General features: G+C 39.8%; 1 protein-coding gene across 2 annotated transcripts; it reads left to right on the top strand.

The window, feature by feature from the left end:
• Positions 1-12,180: 12,180 nt before the first annotated feature.
• On the top strand, positions 12,181-20,476 carry LOC108272387 (neuronal pentraxin-1). 2 transcript variants are annotated; one of them, XM_017480779.3, is made up of 5 exons: positions 12,181-12,709; positions 14,829-15,033; positions 15,122-15,366; positions 16,023-16,202; positions 19,417-20,476. In XM_017480779.3, exons 1-5 carry the CDS (start codon positions 12,281-12,283, stop codon positions 19,636-19,638), a joined length of 1,281 nt encoding a protein of 426 aa, XP_017336268.1. In that variant the 5' UTR covers positions 12,181-12,280; the 3' UTR covers positions 19,639-20,476. The 2 variants fall into 2 exon arrangements, with proteins under 2 accessions (XP_017336268.1, XP_017336267.1); XM_017480778.3 differs by having other exon boundaries at positions 12,184-12,709; positions 14,826-15,033.
• The last annotated feature ends 2,024 nt before the right edge of the window (positions 20,477-22,500 follow it).

Raw genomic sequence — 22,500 nt, 5'->3', positions numbered from 1 at the left:
AATAATATATATATATATATATATATTAATTAGAGATCATTTTTGTTCCGTTCCACATTTTACCTGCTTTCCTTAACTAGCGTTATTGTTTTATTCTTTATCAATGAACAAACTATAAACTTCATCATTAAGCATGCTAATTCTTGGATTCATTGATTATTTCTTTAATAATGAGTCATACACTGAACAGAATAATTCATAAGCAGTGCAGCTGCAAATCACGGCTTTATATGATCTCTGCTATAATGTAGATGTAACTATAAAAGGATAAAAAAGTATGAGAAAAGTATGTTTTTTTTAAATAACGCTGACTAATTGCTGTGGTATAAGTGGAATAAAACACTTCAGGATGTGCCGTTATTGGAACGTAATAAACTTCAGTATGGTAACAGGTACTCGGCTTCGTCACACCGACACATGGTTGATTATTTTCTTATAACAGCACGACACGGAGTGGGTTTATTCCTTATAATAATCAGATAGCTGATCGATTTGAAACGATTATCAGCAACGTTGGACAGTGGATGGCAATATTTATCCCTGGTGACCTGTGTTAGTGCGATGTTCATTATGTATTCAGATTTTTGATGATTTCAGAACGATTTTTAATGTTATGCAGAATAATCATGCGTAATTACGCAGCGTTTACAGACAAACCAGATAATACAGCATGTTAATTAAGTAAATAATGCTGATGTTTAATGTTAAAGCACATTGCAAAAGAGAAGGTAATGTCAATAATTATCACGTCACATCGAGAATCTGTTTAATATCCTGTCCAGCACAATGAGGGACTCTTTCTAGAAATTTTCAGGAGCTGGTGTGGAACAATGAGCACTTTTCTTTTTTTTTTTTTTTTTTTCTTTTCAGTCGCTCTAATAAACTGTTCAATTTCCACACGCAGGAGAAATATGACAGAAGCGCGTGACGTCTGTTTTTCATGTTCAGGCACGTCGTAGCAGGTGGAGAAGTAATTCTTACATCCAAAAATCACGAGCAGCGCTCCATGGGTCTTTATAGAGTCCCCTCCCGTCAAACTAGGGTGGATTTATCATCATCCGAATAATACGAGCTGCGGCGGCAGGGGAGCGTGCGGAGCATTACCACAGGCCAGACGAGCCATATGAAATGCACTCGTTCGTGGTGCGGTGATTCATGAGCACGGAAATGGCTTTTTGGAGCCAAACAGGGAACGACACGAGCGCTGAGTAATGCGCCAGAGACTGAAAACGGATCTGAGGTCAGTTCAGGCTTTTAGTTGCATGGTGCAACCTGATCTCATATGACACAGTGAGCTTTTTCAGGTCTGTAGATCACAGGAAGTCACAGTGTTGAAGGAGAGATCACGTGTGAACAGAAATAAATTAACCGGAAAGAGGAGGACATGTTGATGAGTAGTTATTTTACGTGAATGGAAGCAGAAATTAAGAAGAAGAAGAAGAAGAAGACTCTGGTGTTCTATAAAATTCAGCGCAATCATCAGTTTCAGTTATTTAGAACTGGGAGAGATCCTGTGAGAGAAATCCAGCACAGAAGTAGTTGATGCAAACACTGGACTCCAAATCCCAGAATGCAACACATTTAGACAATGACAGAGACTCGCCTTGGCTAGTTAGAGACCTACGAGACGATGAGTGATGGTGTTAGGATGAAATGAAAGCTTTGGGAGCTGATCTGTTTAAGCAGAGTGTACAGAAGAAGACGTGGACAGACTAAAGGACTAAAGCGCCGCTGCAGCACTCTCTTTACATATACCCCTGCACTACTACTTTCCTCAAGCATCGCAACACATAGATGGTTAATCACATCGAACACTCTGTCTCTACCAGTTAAGATCTTAACTTTGTGAAGCTTTTGAGAAACAAGTGAGACGTCGCAGAACGGATGTACGTGACCGGTGGAAAGTGCTAGGGAGGGAGACAGGAAGCTGTCCCTCCATCACAGAGAAGAGAATAGCTATTTAATCATCATTAATTGATTACAGTTAGGAAGGTGTGAAAGCAAAGCCAGAGAAAAAATTCTTGATGGAGCCATCAGCCAAGACAAGAGCTAGGAAAATTCCAGGGAAATAATACAGTACTGTATGAGAAGAAATTTCAGAAATGAATTCAGTGACCAAAGTCTTTTTAGACGAATGGTACGGTCCGGGTATGGGATGTGTAGTAAAGAGAACACACACGTGACATAAACAAACTCCTTTTAACACGTGACGTTCTGTGCAACGTAAAATGTTAACGTGTGTGTCCTGGTAAAATCCCGTTAAAGGCTGCAGGTGTGAACAATGCTCCACTGGAGCGCTGTTTTTTTGTGGTTTTTCTTCAGGGAAGGTAGTTTTCTATGTGAGAATAAGAGGATAATATGTCTGTTCGGATGTTCTGAGAGTAAACGTGAGAGTAAACATTCAATAGACAGAAATAAACAGCTGCATCACAAACCCCTGCTATAACGTTTCAAAATGGCCGTGTTTGAGCTGAGTGCGTGTGTGTCTTTATTGTGTGTGTGTGTGTGTGTGTGTGTTGCAATGAGCAGCGAGTGTGATCTATTTCTGTCATTAGGAGAGAGTGGGCCATAATAGAAGCCTGCATTATTAATAAATTATATATATAAATTATATATATATATATATATATATATATATATATATATATATATATATATATATATATATATATATATATAATGCTTTCTCAGCTCTTCTCTTTCTCTCTCTTTCATTATGTTTTCCTTACTCTATCTATCTTTCATTTTTTATCTCTCATTCTTTTCCTATCTCTCTTTCTCTTTCTAACCTTCTCTGACCTTTGGTCTCCCTTTCCATATATGGAGTGGGTGTGGCCTGGAAATGTCAGACATCTGTTCATGAACTGAATCTCTTGAGAAAATGGGTCATGCATATGGGTCAGATATATGAAAATTCTAAACTTTCAAGCACCACTGTATGTAAAAATTCCTCTTTTGCATCCTATAAGGTTAAGCTAGTTAGCATAAATCACCACGTGACCATCACAACATGTGCCACTGCCTCATAATTAATACTGAGGTCTATATATATATATATATATATATATATATATATATATATATATATATATATATATATATATTTATATATGTAAGCGTGCGAATGTGAGCTGGTTTGAGTGCATAAGGGTCAAAATGTTTTTATTAAGTTAAAATAAATATATGACGTGAGACGAGAGTGTATAATATATAATGATTCAGGTAATGTGAGGGGAAAAAAGTCTGCGGTGTTGACACAGGGTAAGCCCCGCCTCCTGTACTTTCTTTCTCTCTTCTATAATACTCCATTGATCAGACGCTCACTGACCAAAAATCCAATCAGAGGAGAAAATCCAGTCTGAGTGAAATGAAAATATTAAATTATGGCTGCATGGTGATGCTAAGCCTTACACGCTCTCTCTCTCTTTCTATGTTTGTTTTTCTTTCTCTTTCTTTGTATCTCTCTATTTTCTCTCATACACCCCACCTTCATCTGATATAAATCAACTGCATTCAAAAGTTTACACCCAGGTTCTAAGTAGAATTTTTTTTTAAATAATTAATTACCGTTATTTTACAGTTCATTCACAAAAAACAGAGCTCCAGGATGCAAAAACTGAAACGCTGGTGCGACATGAAACATCGAGCAAAACACACAGAACACAACTGTTCCCAATCCATTATAACAATGTTTTTTGGTTGTCATCTGTATGCCAATTTTTAAAAAATAATGTTTTGGTGTTTTTTTTTTTACACAGAATGTTCTTGTTGGTGTTTCAATATTAAATACAATTATTTTTCAGTGTTAATTACTATTATGTTTCCAATTTTCAAGTATTAACTATTTTTTACTTTTGCGTACAGTTAAAATTGATATAATTTTAGTATTTTATTTGCTATTCTTTAAAAATAATAATAATCTTTTACTGTTATTTTAAACTACTATTCATTAAGGAACATCTGTGTGACATTTTTGTTTGTTTGTTTGTTTCACTTTTTTTTTACTTTTACTAATACCTATTTACATTATTAATTACTATAATTCATTATATAGTTATTTACTGTTTTTTTTAATTAATTGATAAATTATATTTCTTTGTCTTTGTCTCTCTCTCTCTCTCGTTCTCTCTCTCGCCTTCATCTCGCCCTACGACTGAACCTTCCTTCACTTCCTTTTTTGATGGTGTCTCACCAGCATCAACTAAAGACCTCATTTCCCGCCGTCCTCTTTCCACAGGTGTCACTGCACCACCCATCTGATCTCTCCATCCTTTTTCCAACATTCCAGAAATGTTTGTTTCATATCCAGGTCTCTCTGTGGAAACTCGTCACAGCTGGATCAGAGATGACATAAAAAATTATTTATATCTGAATTTTACATCACTTCTTCAAAGTGAAATTTATCTGTAATGACTAAAAGCCCGAGGCATGGACGTAAGAGCTCAGCAGGGGTGAACAAATCACACACACACGCACACACTCACACACTCACACACACTGTTGTTATTGACTTTTTATTCTTTGTTGCCCGCCAGGTAGAGAAGTTTTTCTTTCGTTCTGTTCACCAACGAGAGAAAAAACGCTTTCACTGCTACACAAATGCCTTAAACGCTTTATTTTAGATTAGATTTCAATGTAACACACTCCAATCAGTTCATATGTAAAGAATCAAACACTCCGTGTCATGCTGTTATAAGAAAATATTCAACGAAGCGGTGGAGTGATGAAGCAGAGATAATGTTACCACCCAGAAGTGGATTATTTTCCTGCAACAGCATGCCCTCAAGTGTTTTATTCCTCTTACACTGCAGCAATTTCCCAATGATTACAATTATTTATTCATTTATTTACTCTTTATCTGTTTATTTTTCTCTCTCTCTTACCGAGAAACCGCAAAGAAGCGTAAACTCATCTGTCTTCAAGATATCAGAAAACTTCACAGCTTTACCTCTGACATTGGAGACTTCTTCCATAAAGGTTACATAAATAAACATCTCCTTACAGGTCAGCGATTACACACATTTTTTTCTCCACGACGTGCACAAATCCCTGCGTAAGCCGTTATTATAGATAGAAACGGTAACCTATTAGACCAGAACGAGCGCTTTCATATAAACCTGCGCTACTGTCAAAGCTGCTGTTCTAGAGAATTAATCAACACCTTCTGACCAATCAGCATCCAGAATTCAGCAGCGCTGTGGTGTAAATGCCTAAATGTGTTCATTCCTTAACATTCTCCATATTTTTCTGTACCAAAACTTGCTAAATATCATTAACCGCGGGTTTTATTATTCGTCCTTTTTCAAAAAAATAAAATTACTAACCTGACATGACCAAAAATAAATAAATAAATAAATAAAAATGGCCATGGCGGGGTAACATCATAGTCATATTAACATATTAATAATAACGTTAATTAGTTTACAACCATTGTAACTTTCTGAATGAAGCTTCCCTAATTTTTGCGATCTCATAGTTATTTATAGTTGCGTGTCTGTTGTGTTTTTTTCTTCCTGATTTCAGTCTTCAGCTGCCTGACTGAATCAGTTCGGTGTGTGACCGCAGCATCATTCTGTGGTTTGATCCCCCCCCTAATTAACAGCCCTTCTGCGTACATCCTGCTTTCACGTGCTGCTATATGTATAATAATGTATTTTGCAGTAATGTTATTTCCAGGCACCTCCGGAAGCCTGATTCAGACACAGTGACCGCTAAAATCCCATTTCTCTCCATCTATACAACGTTTCCTCACACCCTGCACCACTTTGTGTTCATCTGGAATGTTCGAGCATTTAGTCTCCGTCGAGAACATTAGCATATATTAGCTTTATTAGCATCAAGTGAAACAGCGCCAAAGCATAAAGCAGAAGATTAGAAGAGAGAGAGAGAGAGAGAGAGAGAGAGAGAGAGAGAGAGAAATTCATGACTGAACTGAACAATCTATACCGTAAGCCTTTTCTCAATAACACAATACAAAACACCACAGCGCTGTTGAATTCTGGATCCTGATTGGCCAGAAGGTGTTGATTAATTCTCTAGAACAGCAGCTTTGACAGTAACGCAGGTTTACAGCAAAGCACTCGTTCTATCACACAGCATTTCCATAATACAAAAAAAAAAAAATAAACGACTGTTGATAGCTGCTGTAACATGATGGAACTCTAAATAGATCAAAACGATGACATGTAACACTCTTTAATAAATAAAAACAACTGCAATTGTAGTTGTGGGCAAATTGCTGCGGTATAAAAGGAATAAAACATGATTTCCCAAATATTTAATCATTCAGAAAATTGCTTTCCGTTTATTTCAGTTGAGACTCCTACAATGTGATCTTCCAGGAAGTCTCGTAGATAACCGTGTGGGTGATTTCAGCCAGTGGAACAGTTCCTGTTGCGGTCACGCCGATGTCAGACTTCCTGTGTCTGAGTTCGGTCGACGCTGTATGGAAAAACAAGGAGCAGGACTTTTACAAAGACATTAAACAAACCGATGCACCTGTGAACGAGCTAATGAGACAAAATGAGAGTAATTACAGGGACACGACGATCAGGACAGTGTTCTAGGTGTAATATTGATCACCACAATGGGTCTGTGGCTGGGGTTTAAGAGGAACGGTAATAGTTGTGCATATGTGTGTGTTTCATGTTTAATGTTTAACGTTTAAATCAGTGTTATTTGTCTTTCCTTTCCAGTGTTTTGAAACTTTATATTTCAAGCTGATCCAGAAAAACGAATCTAATTACACAATGTCTGAAATGACGCTGGGTGATGTCATTAGTGTTACATTTATTTTGAGCATTGTTACAGAATAAAAAAAACAAAAACTAAACGCGTGAACGTTTTATCCAATCATTCAGATCTAATTGTTACCACTGTTATATTACAGTCAGAGATGGCACGAGACCTCGAGTGTTGGCCGATAGCGATACCCATCTCATATGTTTTTTTTTTCAAAACTACTCAGATTTCTGTTGTTTTTTTTTGTGTGTCACTGAAGCACTTCACAGTTAAACTCTTTCACACAAAAATCACTTACATTTCTAATGTAACAAATGTAATAAAGTATAAAGTGTAAATATAATAAAAATCAATCCTAATAAATGAAAAATGTACTTTTTAACTTTTACTTTAATGAACTTTTTTGTTTCCAGCTCCACAAATATATTTCTTTTCCAAATCCAAATCCTGTTTGCTACAGGATCCTGTTTTCTCTGCTATTTGAACCACCATTTTTAGTATAACAACGATAATGATAATGAGTCCTTATTGGTCACATATACATGACAGCACAGTGAAATTATTTTCTTCACATACCCCAGCCTGTCAGGAAGTTGGGGTCAGAGTGCAGGGTCAGTCATGATACGGCACCCCTGGAGCAGAGAGGGTTAAGGGCCTTGCTCAAGAGCCCAACAGTGGCAGCTTGGCAGCGCTGGGGCTTCAACCCCCGACCTTCCGATCAGTAACCCAGAGCCTTAACCATCAAGTCACCACCACTATCGGCCCGATACTGATCCCGGGTATCGGATCGGTGCCGTCTCTAACTTCTAGTAAAATGAAATGTTTATAGATTTTAGTAAACTGTTCATATATCTCACATCTGTCCTGGATATATCGATAATAAAAACACGTCCATTATAAAGCTGTTTTATTCAGACAGGTAAGACAAACGTAAGATAAAGAATGCAGTGCAAACTGTGGCTATACACACACACACACACACACACACACACACACACACTAGTGTGTGCTCGTTAACAGGATCGTGATTTAGGTGCAGGTGGTCATGTGACTGTGATGCAGTGACTGCTGAGAACTGTTGTTCAGAGTTCCTTCTCTGATTGCATGACACATAACATCATTTGGCCTTTTTGAATTGCGTGTTCTGTGAAATGTGTGTTTGTGTGTTTGTGTGTGTGTGTATGTGTGTGTGTGTGTGGGGGGGGGGGGGGGGGGGGGGAATCATGTACTGCAGTTTTAAGACGGAAACCGTTGTTTATAAATGATTTCTCCTAATCTTCTAAAGAGTTGCATTGTAAAAATGTACTTGTTTTTCTTCCATTTGATGAGATAGCAAAAAATTCTCCCTATAGTTATTTATTTCTATATTTGTTTGTTTATTTGTTCATTTATCTATGTAATATATTATTTGATATAATTTATAATCTTTATAATGATTTTTTTTTTTAACCTGCCACCCTGCCTTCCTTCCACTTAGTTAGCAATACCGGTATGTAAAAATATTTATTTATTTTTGAATATTAAAGCCAATCTTAAGAGAGGGGAAAATTCAAACAAAAAAACAAAGAAAAAAAAATAAGAATGCTGTCAGGAAAAAAAAATTGCAAAGATGTTACAGATGTTATTTGACAAAAAAAAAAAATGAGTGGGAAAATCATGAATATTTGAACTTGAAAAATAATCATAAAAAAACCAACAACATTTGGAACAGTGATTTAAGGAGAGATTTATTTCACAAACAACACACCTCTCTTGCTTTCTCATTTGTCTCTCTGGAGATATTCAGCTTCTTATTTGCCTTATAACAGCGCACCAGGTCTGAAAATCTGGGAAAAGCTGCTGTAAGGCTGTGCTGCAGCTACACACCAGGTCAAAAAGCTGTTTTTATTAAACACTGCTTTGCCAGGAGGCGGATATTACAGCGGGGACCTCTGTCTCTGTCACACTGCCGAAAAGAATCAATCAATAAAGGCATAAGTGAGAACAGCACGGTGTTTTGTACAGCATATGGCACTGGTGTGCTTTTGTGGAAATCCAAATGAGGGCCGATAAATGAAGACAAACTGCGTCGGTGTACGTGCTCCGGTCCGGAGAGGATTCAGTCCAGCCTGAGTACACGCTTAATTGCAAAAAAACAAACAAACCGAAAAAAATAATAACCAAACCCAGTGGCTAGTTTCTGTAGAAAGATATGCATCCAGGTGAACCCAGAGGTCATTAGCAGGTAATAAAGCTGTACACCTTCACTTCCACAAGCCGCTCGTTGTGCAGGTGCTGATTCCAGAAAATATCCAAGAGCCACAATTAAGATCCGGTCCATTAAACAATTCTTTCACAGACTCCACGTTCACGGCAAGTCGCTGATTCAAACACCTCCGATCGATAATGAGACAAATTAAGCGAGTCTTGAGGGTCAGTTTGGATAAATACAGGGCGAGGAGCGGAGCGAGTGCTAACAGATTATTAGAGTGATGAGTGAAACAACACTGTGGTCTGTTTTTGCGCTGATCTTGCACAACTGGAATTATAGGAAGTTCAAAATGAGTTCATTATAAATGATGAAGATGATGATGATGATGAATACATTATGAAAGGGTTGACTTAGACTCTACTCTTAGAAGAAAAAGAATAGTCTGCTTGTGGACCAAAACAACCGGCTTGAGAGCATCTGAGTGATGGGTTCTCTGTGGGGTTCCAGTCGAGATGTAGCGTGGTGTTTGATTTCAGCGAGAAAGCGATTTGATCCTGAATCGACCTGAATACAGGAAGTGAACCAAACGCGCTGTGCATTTTGGGTTGCTGATGACAACCTTCTGCAGATGTGAGCCCAGGTGATTTGGACTGATGAAGAAAAAGAAACGAGTAGAACTCGATGGAGATGTGATGTCTCCGCCCACAACAAATCTAACGAATACCCTTACAAAACTATTGAAGAAAGGCTATTTCAGATATTTGACATTGATGTGACCTTGACCATGTGGAGATCAGTTCCAAAAATCGTGTCAGTTGGTTTCTGTGGGTTACAATCAAAATTCCAGTCATTCAACCACTCGTTCTTGAGATATAGCGCTAACGAGAATCTCGGACGGACTCACACACGGACAGACAACCTGAAACCACAATGCATGTGTACACCACCTAGTGGCAGAGGCAAATAAATAAATAAATAAATAAATAAATAAAAAAGCTGACAAAGGTTTGTTTAACTTTTTCCAGTCACCATGTTTCTGACCAGAGAATGAAAGCGTTTCGCATGTGCATTTTTTTCCTGCTTGTGCCACTAAAACAGCTATGACCCGTCAAGGCATGGACTCTACAAGACGTCTGAAGGTGTGCTATGGTATCTGGCACCAAGACATTAGCAGCAGATCCTTTAAGTCCTGTAAGTTACGAGGTGGAGCCTCCATGATTCAGACTTGTTTGTCCAGTACACAAATCCCAGTCCCACAAATTCTCGATCGGATTGAGATCTGGGGAATTTGGAGCTCCAAGTCAAGAACTTGAACTCTTTGTCATGTTCCACAAACCTTTCATGAACATTCCTGCCATTAGGGAATACCGTTGCCATGAAAGGGTGCACTTAGACTGCAGCAATGTTTAGGTAGGTAGTACGTGTCAAAGTAACATGCACATGAAGCCAGAACCCAAGGTTTCCCAGCAGAAGATTGTCCAAAGCATCACACGGCCTCCACAGTCTTGCCTTCTTCCCATAGTGCATCCTGGTACCATCTCTTCCCCAGGGAAGCAACACACACGCACACGGCCATCCACATGATGTAAAAGAATATGTGATTCATCAGACAAGGCCACCTTCTTCCGTTGCTCCATGGTCCAGTTCTGATGCTCACGTGCCCATTGTAGGTGCTTTCAGTGGTGGACAGGGGTCAGCATGGACACTCTCACCAGTCTGCAGCTACACAGCCCCATGTGTCCTGACTGATCAGATCACTTACCACTGTCCACTTAGGATCTGATCACCCAGAACGCATGTGTTGCAGGACGCAATACAATATTTTTTTTATTCTCGTACTGGTGCGAAAGATCACATATGAAGAACACGGGACAAACAAAGACCATTCATATACATTAACATTATCATTATATCATTAGTATGAACATGTGCTATTTAGTAAGTGCCTGGTCAGGGCTGCAGTGGTTTAAACTATGCTACAAGTTCGTTTATATTTTGAGAAACAGAACCAACCTGATTTGATTAAAAAAATCTTGTGGTCAGTTAAAAACAACATTGACTACGTTTACATGGACAGCAGTAATCTAATTATTGACCTTACTCTGATTAAGATAATGTTGTGATTAAGGTGTTTACATGAGTTGCTTTTAGAATACTCCTGTCATGTTCCCGTTTTACGTGTTTTAGAACATAATTAGATTAGCCCGCGTCATTACGTCACCACGCCACGTCATCCGACGTCCCTCCAGAATTTCACGTATCAACATACAGTTCGTCTTCGTTATGGTACCGTATACAGTTTTGGGTGTTTTTACTTGATTTTTTTTTACGAACGCTTTAAATGCAGTTAATTATTTGTCATGCTGTACGTGCTAACAGACAACTGCTTGAAGCGGTGGGTGTGTCCCAAATCGCGTAGTTACCGTCTATATAGTAGCCGAGATACATGTATTTTTCCCCACTAGAGGCCTATAGTAGGAAAGTATGCGATTTGGGACAGAGCCGAACTCTCTTGTTCGCCGTAAACGTAAAACTGCCGTGTGTGATCGTGTCCTGTCGCAAAATGCGGTGAAAACTCCCACATGACGTTCATAATGTGATTAAGGTGTTTACATGTCACTACTACACGTCCATAATGCGACTAAAACATGAGTACTCCACCTGTCTTAATTAGATTACTGCTTACTTCGATTATGACCTTAATTAGATTAAGGTCAGTATGGTAGTTTCTTAATTAGAGTATGGTCTTAATCGGATTAAGAGTGGATTATCGTTGTCCATGTAAACGCAGCTACTAATAACCATGTGCGCGGGATTTTAAATCTTCTCTAGCGGAGACTGTTTATGAGCTCGAGCTGAGATTGAGGAGCAGTCAGAACCACAGCTCACACACCACTCAACATCTGGGAGAAAAAAACAAAACACCTTTCAGGTTATAGTCCACGCCCACTTCAGCTATAAAACAGAATACAGATAAAGGTAAGCAGTAATCGGATTCAGATACGCAGCATGAAGTCATGAAGCTAACGCGTTTATTTCTGCAGATATTCGGATAGTCTTCACTTCATACCCACGGCCATGTGCTCCGTCAGGAGAGGACGTCAGGAGACTTGCACTAGCGCCCTACACTGTCCAACCGCAGAAACGTCACGTTTACAACAGGGGCGTTACGAGGGGGGCGTGGCTTTCACACCGCGAGGGCTGACGCGCACACTCTGCGCTCCTATATAAGCGGTTACGCGCAGCGCAAAGTCCCATAATCTTCTTTAACGCGTCAGGATATTAGGAGGCTTAACGGAAAGAACAACAACAAGAAAAAAAAACCCCACACACATCTAGAAACCCAGAATGGAGCGAGTCTCTTGGACACTTTTGCTACTTTCCTCCGCGGTGTTTTTGTCCGGATCCGCGCAGGAGTTCGGCGCCACACAGTTCGTGTGCACGTCGGTGCCGAAGGACGCGGACCTGTGCGCAGCCACGATGCAGAACAGCGCACCGGCGGAGGACCTGAAGAGCACCGTGCTGCAGCTCCGGGAGACCGTCCTGCAGCAGAAGGAGACCATCATGAGCCAGAAGGAGACCATCCGAGAGCTGACGGGAAAGCTGAGCCGCTGCGAGGGCGCGCAGGAGGACGGAGGAACGGCGCAGAAAGCCGGCGGACGCAGGAAGGAGTCGGGCAAGAACACCATGGGGGACGTGTCCCGAACTCCCGGGGACACACTGGCGCAGCTCGGGCTCACTTTAGCTACGCTCAAACAGAGGCTGGAGAACCTGGAGGTACTTTAATCCGTTTCATGGATGGTTGAGGGGCGAGAACTCAACACGGTCCACACACACACACACACACACGTTGTTTGGTTCGTTCCTCTTAGGGAACTCTATGTAGAACCATAAAACAGAAAGTTTCCATTTAGGGAACTATTTTAGAAACTTTTTTATTTATTATTATTATTATTATTATTATTATTATTATTATTATTTAGAAAGGTAGAACTCTTAACTATCCAATGAACCCTTGAGGAACCAATGTTCCCCTCTGAGGTTAATAACCCTAACATCTGCAGTGTTTAATTCTGTTCATTTACCTTTTTAAAACAACAAATATATCATATGATTAGTGCTAATTCAACACACTAAGAGTTTATTATACCGTGTACGCAGAGACTCAACACTAGAGTTAGAGTTAATTCCCTTCCATAGGTGTTTATTCACTACTATGTTAGTCATTTTTAAAGGCATTGAATGTGTTAATTCTACACTCTAAGGCTTTATTTCAATTCCTTAGGTGTGTTACGTTATACAAACCTCTCAATCGCTCAAAGAGTAGAATTATCACCGGAAGTGTTAATTAAACCATTTATCATTTTAAAACACTGTAAAAATCCATTCGAGGTTGTAGCTGCAGGAGAGTTTATGTAAAATGATCAAATGTAAATATTAGTATTTAATGTTCAAGCACATATTAACCCAAAGCTGAATCCGGCAGAGATCGACACCGTTAAAGTTCGTTCTGGGACTGGAGGTCCAACAGTTCAAGTAGATCTTCATTTCTGTAAAACGTACATAGAAAATGTCCACACAAAAACGAGGCGAATTCAACACTGAAACAGGAACATCTGCACTGTCTCGGTCGGTGTTTCTGACACGCTCTATGCCTCGTGCCTCTTAATCTCCTCTGACGTGTGTTAATAATAACGCAAGTGTGCGAGTGTTTAGTAACTTGGAGGAGTGTTGAGTTCTGATGATTTGCTTTCAATGTGCACAGCGGCTCAGTCTAAGCCTGAAATGAGATTAACGGGTTTCTAAGACGTCCTTCATGCAGCAGAGTGTCCAGTGTCTACTTAACACTGCTTACAGTCTAACACGGCAGACATTCATTTTAACGTCAGCTGTTGATGCAAACTCAACACAACTGTGTGTTTTAACACTATTCAAACACCAAATGCTTTCATTCAACACTGTATGCGTTTAATTTGGACAGTTAGTTTAGAATTTGCTTTGATGTTAATGTGTAAAAATATCGGTTAGTATCTTATAGTTAGAGACTATAAGAATGAGGTATTCATTCAACACTGTAAAAGTGTTTATTTAAGGGTTTATTTAAGATCAACCCTTCAGCACGAAATGTGTTCATTCGACATTGTCAGGTTTAAGACTTAACACTAATTCAACACTGTAAAAATAAACACAGTGCTGAAACAATGACATGACACCATGACACGAACCCCCACAGGCTTCTTAAAAAGGCACGGTGTTCATTTAACACCTATGTTATTAGATGGATGCCTTTTGTGTGAAGAGTTAAATCAACATCACACAGACATAGCAGAGATGTTCATTTAACACCGAGGTAATTCATTCAACACTAAGGGAGTTACGTCAGCGCTATGGGTGTTGATTTATCACGGTTTCTCATTGTTTATGGAACCTACTCGGTGCTGTGTGTGCGATGTGAGCAATGTGTTCGGTGTTAATTCTATGCTGCATATTTCAGCTCAGTGTTCTGTTTCACAGTGTTTACTGAACCACCTCAGTTGGGCGAGTGGGCGATACGAACAGTGGGTTTGGTGTTAATTCCACACTGTAGGTGTTAATTCAACGCTGGGGGTTTGTTTCAGTGCTGTGTCTAGTTTTCCAGCGTTAAATGAACCACCTCAGTGCTCAGAGTGTGTAACATTAGCGATGTGTTCAGTGTTAATTTGATGCCAAGTGTTTGTTCTAACAGTACAGTGTCTAGTTTTACAGTGATCCTCCTAAGTGCTTTGAGCGTGTGATGTGAGTGATGTGTTCAGTGTTAATTCCACACTGTGGGTGTTAATTCAGTGCTCAGTGTTTAGTGTCAGTGTTAACTGGACCGCCTCAGTTCTCATTGATGTGGTGTTTAACTCCTCAGCAGTACAGCCGGACGAACGGCTCGGTGCAGGCCAACAGCCTGAAGGATTTACTGCAGAATAAAATCGATGACATGGAGAAGCAGGTTCTGTCTCGAGTCAACACGCTGGAGGAGAGTAAAGCAGGAGCGAGTAACGACACGGAGCAGCGCAACCGCGTGGAGTCAACACTGAGCACTCTACACCACCGAGTCACTGACCTGGAGAAAGGTAGCACACACACACACACACACACACACACTCACTCACTCTCTCTGAGCGCACTACACAAAAACATTTCTTCCCTGTTGTTCGGTAGGACCTAAAGGCAGCAGACCCATGGATAAGTTCCAGTTGACGTTCCCATTACGCACCAACTACATGTACGCTAAAGTGAAGCGCAGTCTGCCGGAGATGTACGCTTTCACGCTGTGCCTGTGGATCAAATCCAACGCCTCGCCCGGAGTGGGAACGCCGTTCTCCTACGCCGTGCCAGGACAGTCCAACGAGCTCGTGCTCATCGAGTGGGGCAACAATCCCATGGAAATCCTCATCAACGACAAGGTACTGCGAATTACACAGCGCTGTTGAGTTCTGGATTCTGATTGGTCGGATGTTATCGCTATTGTTATTTTGTCGTTATCGTTCCTATAGCAACAGCTCATTCGCAGGGACTTTTAACAGCAGATGCTCCACATTCTAACGGATTTAAAAAATCACCGATATGATGACTTTTATTTATTAACATTCATGGAAGGAGTCTCCAGTGTCAGATTCAAAGCTGTCAGTTTTCCGACATCTTCAGGACAGACGAGTTTCAACGTTGAAGTTTCTCGACTAGTTGCCGTTTATTTTGTCTTATTAACTTGAAAAGAGGGAAACGAGGCTGGTGAGGGAACGACTGTTTATAGCTGCTATAACGTAAGTGATAACGGGAACTGATTGTAGTTGATGTAAACTGATAAAAAGTATTAGGTCTCGTTCTTTAATAAATAATCATTCGTAATCGTTGGCAAATCATTGTGGTATAAGAGGAATAAAACACTCAGGGGCATGCAGTTAATAAGGAAGACACTGGACTCCGGGGTAGTAACAGTAACTCCTCATCATTACACCATAATAACTGCTGATTATTTTTCTATAACAGCACCACACACAGTGTTTTATTCCTTACTATTACTACTAATAACATAAGTATAATGCCCGTCGCTCTGTTGCAGGTCGCAAAGCTGCCCTTCCTGATAAACGACGGGAAATGGCATCACATCTGCATCACGTGGACAACACGTGACGGTGTTTGGGAAGCGTTTCAGGATGGTGTTCTGCGTGGAACTGGAGAGAACCTGGCTCCGTATCATCCCATCAAACCCAACGGAGTTCTGGTCTTGGGCCAGGAACAGGTGAGGATCTGTCTGTCTGTCTGTCTGTCTGTCTGTCTATTTACGGCCCTGTATAATGCCTTTATAAAAAGAATTTAACGATGCATTATTTAAGATTAGTCAGTTTTTTTTCATGATCAGGTCTCCAAAAGTTAAGCAGATAGAGTCGACATTTTTTGTTTTTACTCCTTTATATTTGACCATGTTTTACATAACTCGCAGGTTGTTTGTCCAAGTAAGAAATAAAAAAACAGACTATCGCACCTTTTAAGTAGCAGAATTGCTCATGGCTCACCATTTGGGATATAGTGCACTACGTAGTGGCTGCATCCGAAATGGCATACTACCCTACTACACAGTAGGTGAAAAGCAGTACACCAGAGGAGCAGTACGTCTGAATTCTCAGTAGATGAGAAACATTAGGCCAGGGGTGGCACCACTACTGAAAAAGTGGGGGAGAGGGGACGGGGTACATCTGTCATTTGTCTATTAAAAAAAAACAAACATACAGACTATTCAATTCTATTTTATTTGTATAGCGCTTTTTACAACGGTCATTGTATCAAAGCAGCTTTACAGAAATAATGGCGTACTACTAACTATATGTATTGCTATGGAGCCAGGGTCTGATTATAATACAGTAACAGGGCACACCTTTTAATGAACATCAGCGTAGTATGTTTCGACCTCACACCCATCATTTTGCATTTTACTCCTCGGGCAGCTAATAACGGCAAAAATGTGTTCACAAAGTCAGATAACACTAATCCTAGCTCGAAGACATGTTCATGTTCCATGATAGGCTGTTTGTCACTGTCTGTTTCGCTACTTTCCCAGCAAGCCTTACTTACTTCATTTGAAGGATGTGATTTGAGGAACGTCCCTGTAATCGAATCAGAATACACAATATGTGCATATGTGACTTCAAATATTGAAACATTACTGACTCAACACTCGTTTATTAAGCAGTAGTGAGCACAATGCGCGGTTAACCCTTTATTGCTCATAGGAGATCCCCTTTAGGAGAACTGTCCCACCCCCCCAGTTAAACTGATTGGTTTTTCAACTGAGTCAGACCTGTCAGTTATTGACTGAAGTGCTGGGTCACCGCCTCAGTAGTTTGAAAAGTGCCGGCTTAAATGCCAGCTCACCCCCGTTGCTCCGGCAGCCCTGCAGTAGGCGAGAAATACCCAGACGGCGTACTGCTTCCGGTGAGATTTTGCAGTGTGCAACCGATGGACATCACGTGAGTCAAAATTCCCATAATGCAACGGGACTGGTCCGGAAGAGCTCAGAAAGAAAATGGCAGAAGACCGCAAGTCGGCTCTTTTTAAGTATTAAACCTTGGTTAAACAGGACTTGTTTAACAATACCTGAATAAATTGTTAACTTGTTGAAGGTTTAAACAAGAAAACAGTTGTCACAGTGTTTGAAATCTTTTTTGTGATCTCCATCATGCCTTGACCGGCCGAGCTAACGGCAACGAATTCACCTCAGCCTGTTAACCCCGCCCACATTACATTACTAATTCAGTTCACTTTCCTGATGCGCATTTTGCCGTTAGTGCGGTTGCTTTAATATGGTGGCCCCTTTAAAATTTTTGTGTTTATGACGACGTCGAAGGTCACATGACAATACCAACATGTCCGGGATTGTAGTCATACTACACACACATACTGATTAGTACGTACTGTTTCAACAGCCGTGCAGTAGGTACTGCATCAAATTCAGTACATACCATCACAGTACATTACGCGACATCGGACGCAGCCAGTGTGTAGAAGCTATTATTTTATGCCCTATATATGGAACAGGAGGCTGAAGTGTTCGTTATTGGGCGTTTAGTGCACTAAGTAGGGCATGGAAGTCATTACTGTCATGGTCAGAAGCCATGTCTTCTACGTAGTGCACTTATTAGGGAGTAGGGAGCCCTTTAGGATTTTCCAGTTTCAAGTCCTTAACACACCTCATTAAATACTGGCAGCGTGTTCTACAAATGTTCTCAAAACTAGACGCTAGGGAAATTTCAAGTTTGCTAAGGGATTTCTATTTCACAGCAAGGAATTCACAGCGTGTCATTTTTACACATATGAAAAAAATGAGGACATTCATGTCACCTAGAAAAAGGACCAGTTTTGGGAATTGGTTAGAGCGGAATCCCAAATGACAGGAGCTCTGATAGTTCACAAGAATATTTTGAGAATATCTCACAGTTGTGATGCGGTCTGGTGGACAAGCGAGTTTCTTTTCTTCTGAGAAGCGTCAATTTATTATTCATTCATTTGTTGACGATTAATGAAACAAAGCAGCCTGACAAAATATGTTTTTGTATTATTTTTATCATGAAGATCACAAAAACATATAAAAAGAAATAACTCAAAAGAAAAAAGTTCCTCCAGCTACAGTAAGTGACTAGAAATATGCGACTAAAATAGATGAACTCTTTACAAGCTTCTATATTTAAAACAAATAACGCTAGAATTTAAAACATCAACAACTATGAACACAAACATCAAGAATTATGAGAAAATATCTCCACTATTTAAACCGTATCTAAACTGATGCTGCAGCTCAGCAGTGAAACCCATTAAAGTTGAGTTAGCGGTCAATGCTAGGTGTAATTTAAGTGTATTTTTTTAGTCCTATAGAGTTTTTTTCTAGTAGTTTCCCAACACATCTGACAGAAATGTTGGTATTTCTGACAATTCTGTCTCATTCCCGCTTTCATTACGTCTTCAGATTGTCCGTAACAACTGCAAGCTAGCTTGTTTTATTGCTAGCCATTATGAGTCATTAGTGTTCATGATTTTCTAGTTGCCTAGCAACAGAGTGTAGGGTGTGGGTGCCGTTATTTTATCCTCAGTAACATTGTAAAATTATAAAACTTTTAGGTGAAGTACCGAAATAAAGCTAGAATACTTTAAATAAATACACAAAACTATTAAATAAATACAAAATAAAAATACTAATAAAGATTGCGCTCGAAGAAACTGTGTATTTGCATTTTTTTTTTTTTTTTTTTTTTTTTTTTTAAATAAAAAAGCCCTGGATTGCCAGATATAGAATTTGTGATGTTTGCCCCCTGAGCTGGTTTCAACTGGAAATAAATTTTACTTTCACACCTTAATTAGACTAGAAATAATAATATCCACTCGGCAGTCCTGTTTGCTTTCTGTGTTATTTATATGTGGAACTCACAGACCTTTTGTTTTTGTTTTTTTTTCTGTTCTGCTAGGACACGCTGGGTGGCGGATTTGACGCTACGCAAGCGTTTGTAGGTGAGCTGGCGAATTTCAACGTGTGGGACAAGAAGCTGTCGTCTAGCGAGATCTACAACCTGGCAACCTGCAGCAGCAGAGCACAATCCGGCAACGTTCTGTCCTGGTCGGAGTCTAACATCGACGTGTTCGGCGGCGCCACCAAGTGGACTTTTGAGCCGTGCCGTCAGCTCAACTGAACTGCCACGGAGAAACGAGAAAATTGAAAAAAGTCATGATAATGAAAAACAGCACCGATCCGAGATGCGATATTTCTAAAGCTTCTGTCCTTACTTGTCTTTATTTTGACGTTGGTTTAAAAAAAAAAGAAAAAAAAAAAGAACAGTACACAATGAACTGAACATGAGCACAGATTTCTATGAATTCTTACATATTTGTGTGCGAAACAGAAAGAAAAAAAAAATCTTCTCAGTCTTGTCAGTCTTAAACTTTTTCCTGTCGTACGTTTTTGAAAACCGCAACACTGGTTTTGTTTTTTGTTTTTTGGACTTGGATATTTTTGTTTTTGTATTCTTCTTCTCAAATCGCACTCAGCTTTTTTTCTTTTTAAAAGCTTTTTTCTCGCTTTGTCTCGGAATGGAAGCTGGAAAGATGTGTCTTGAAGATTGACATTGCTGGGGGGAAAGATTTTAGAAAGGGGAAAAAAATTGCTCCGAAGATGGAAAGACGGGTTTTATTGAACGGTATTTTACCTCGAGCTCGAGTTCTGCTCTTTAATGGTGTCTCTGGATTTTGCACTGTGACTACAGAAGGTTGTGGGTTCAAATCCCTGCACTGGCACTGCTTTGGTTCTCGACTCGTCGGCTGTGCGCTTGGATCGGATTTCGGCCGCAGCTGTACATCGAGGCTTAGTAGTTGATCAGAAGGTTGCACGTTCGAATCCCAGAACTGTCAGAAAGCCATTTGTATGTTGAATCGACCTGGGCGTTGAATGTGTCTGGATAAATGTATAATGTAAAATGAATCAGATCATTTAATGTTTATGTAGATGTTATAGAATACATTTTTTATTTATTATATTGAGTCTCTTCGGATGTTTCTCTTGAGGTTGTCGTTCGATTTTGCCAACACGAACACGCTTACAAGCCTGAGTGCCTTTGGGCTGGAGCACCGATTCAGCAGCGCACACACTTTTTATTTATTCCTTTATTTATTTTTTAAATTCGCTTTAATTGTCGTGTTACCTTTACAGATTGCAGGTTTAAACATGTTACAGATTATGGTGAGTGTGTGTGTGTGTGTGATTATTTTTTGGCAGGTGTTTGTACACTGTAATAGGAATGTTAATGCATAGCCACAGCATGAGCGAACAAAAGCTGCGTCCACAGTTTGCTTATTTTTTTCTCCCTCTCTCCTATGGTTTGGGTCGGGTTTTTCTACTGTATTGTTATACGCTAAAAGCATGGCACCACTGAGAGATCTAATTTTTGTAATAAAATTGTGATAGAAAAATGTTCCTGGTTCTTATGAAGTTATTTAAAAAAGGTGGGTCAAGATGATCCCAAATGGCTTCCTAATGCACATGTAGTGCACTACATATACGACAGAGTGGATATTATATACTATATAGCGCACCCTAATACATAATGTGTGGGTGCCAATACTTAATATATTGAAGGGAAGCTGAACTGGACTGACCGTTCACTAGAAACAACTAAAAGCTATTTTATCTCATATAATTTCCTTATATATGGAGTAGAGAGATAAATCCCAAATGTCCTAAAAATATAGTGCACTATGTAGGGTGTAGGTGACATTATTTCCTACTTATAATACAGTAAGATATGCACTATATGGAACCTGAGTACAGTTCATTACACAGGACATGGGTGCCATTATTTCCTACTTATAATAGCAAAAAAGTGCACGGTATATAGGGTATAGATGCAATTACATATAATGTAAGAGCTGCATTAAATAGAGCGTAGGTGTATTTCCTACTGTATTACTTCCACTACATTGCAAGCAGAAGCCCTTGTTTCACACCCTATGTAGTGCACTTATACAGTTAAGGCAAACGGTTTAAGCTCAGCTAGGTATACTCACTCGCAGGTTTTCACAATTTCCACACATTTCATGTACGTTACTCTTGACAAGTCAATTAGGTAGTCGACTTTGTTCATAGAGATCATTTGAAAACAATTTACAGACAGATTTATTTCAGAACTCCAGTGGGTCAAAAGTTTACATGCACCAAGTTGACTGTCTCTTTAAAAAGACTTTAAAGATTTCAGAAATTGATCTAATGAAGATCTTTTAGATGCTTATGGTTGGCCAGTTGTCATAATTAAGAGTTCATTCATTGGGCATGCTGTAAAAGGGCCTACATTTAGATACCGTGTCCGGTTCCTCCTTGGAGCAATTTCCAAACAACTGAAGGTACCATAAGCATCTGTACAAACAACAGAATGCAAATATTTTTTAAAAAATAGCGCAAATTAACTCTCAGGGATGAACAAACTTTGGTCAAATTCCCAAGCCAACTAAAGGAACTAGTGAAGGATTTGGAGGCATCAAGTAGCAAAGTATGTACATCCACCATTAAGTGGAGTCTTACATCTCCATGGCATGAAAGACCGTCCTGCATGGAAGAAGCTCCTTCTCTAAGACCAGCATAAAAAAGTCAGACTGAAGTGTGCAGGTGATCAGCAGCCTTTCGGAAGGGAGTTCTCTGAGTAGATGAAACAAAATCTGACCTGTTAGATAATGATCAGCTCTATGTATGGAGGAGAAATGGTGAGGCTTTTAATCAGAGGAACACCATCCCAACTGTGAAGCATGGTGTAGCAGCATCATGTTGTGAGGGGGTATTGCTGGAAAGACGGCATCATGAGGAAGGAGGATTAGGTACAACCTTGTTGTAACAAAATAGCTTAATGGCATCAAAGTGAAAGTACTGGATTGGCCAACACGAATTCGCAGACTGAGTAAACCTGGAGGCCCTGACTGCATTCCATCAGTTCCTGCAAAGCATTGTGAGGAGCTTGTGGAAGACTAGCACAAGCCAGAACTTAACACAGGGAGTGAAAATTTCAACAGTA

This window comes from Ictalurus punctatus, chromosome 12 (assembly GCF_001660625.3).
Source record: "Ictalurus punctatus breed USDA103 chromosome 12, Coco_2.0, whole genome shotgun sequence".
NCBI classification, from domain to species: domain Eukaryota; kingdom Metazoa; phylum Chordata; class Actinopteri; order Siluriformes; family Ictaluridae; genus Ictalurus; species Ictalurus punctatus.
The sequence above is the reverse complement of the archived record's forward strand: the minus strand, read 5'-3'. Positions and strand labels throughout refer to the sequence as shown.

Excerpts from the sequence above, each read along its gene's own strand:
- LOC108272387 (XM_017480778.3), top strand. The coding sequence starts at position 12,281 with ATGGAGCGAGTCTCTTGGACACTTTTGCTACTTTCCTCCGCGGTGTTT. Across the intron at positions 12,710-14,825 it reads AGAGGCTGGAGAACCTGGAG|CAGTACAGCCGGACGAACGG; the intron begins GTACTTTAATCC and ends TTAACTCCTCAG. Across the intron at positions 15,367-16,022 it reads AAATCCTCATCAACGACAAG|GTCGCAAAGCTGCCCTTCCT; the intron begins GTACTGCGAATT and ends GCTCTGTTGCAG.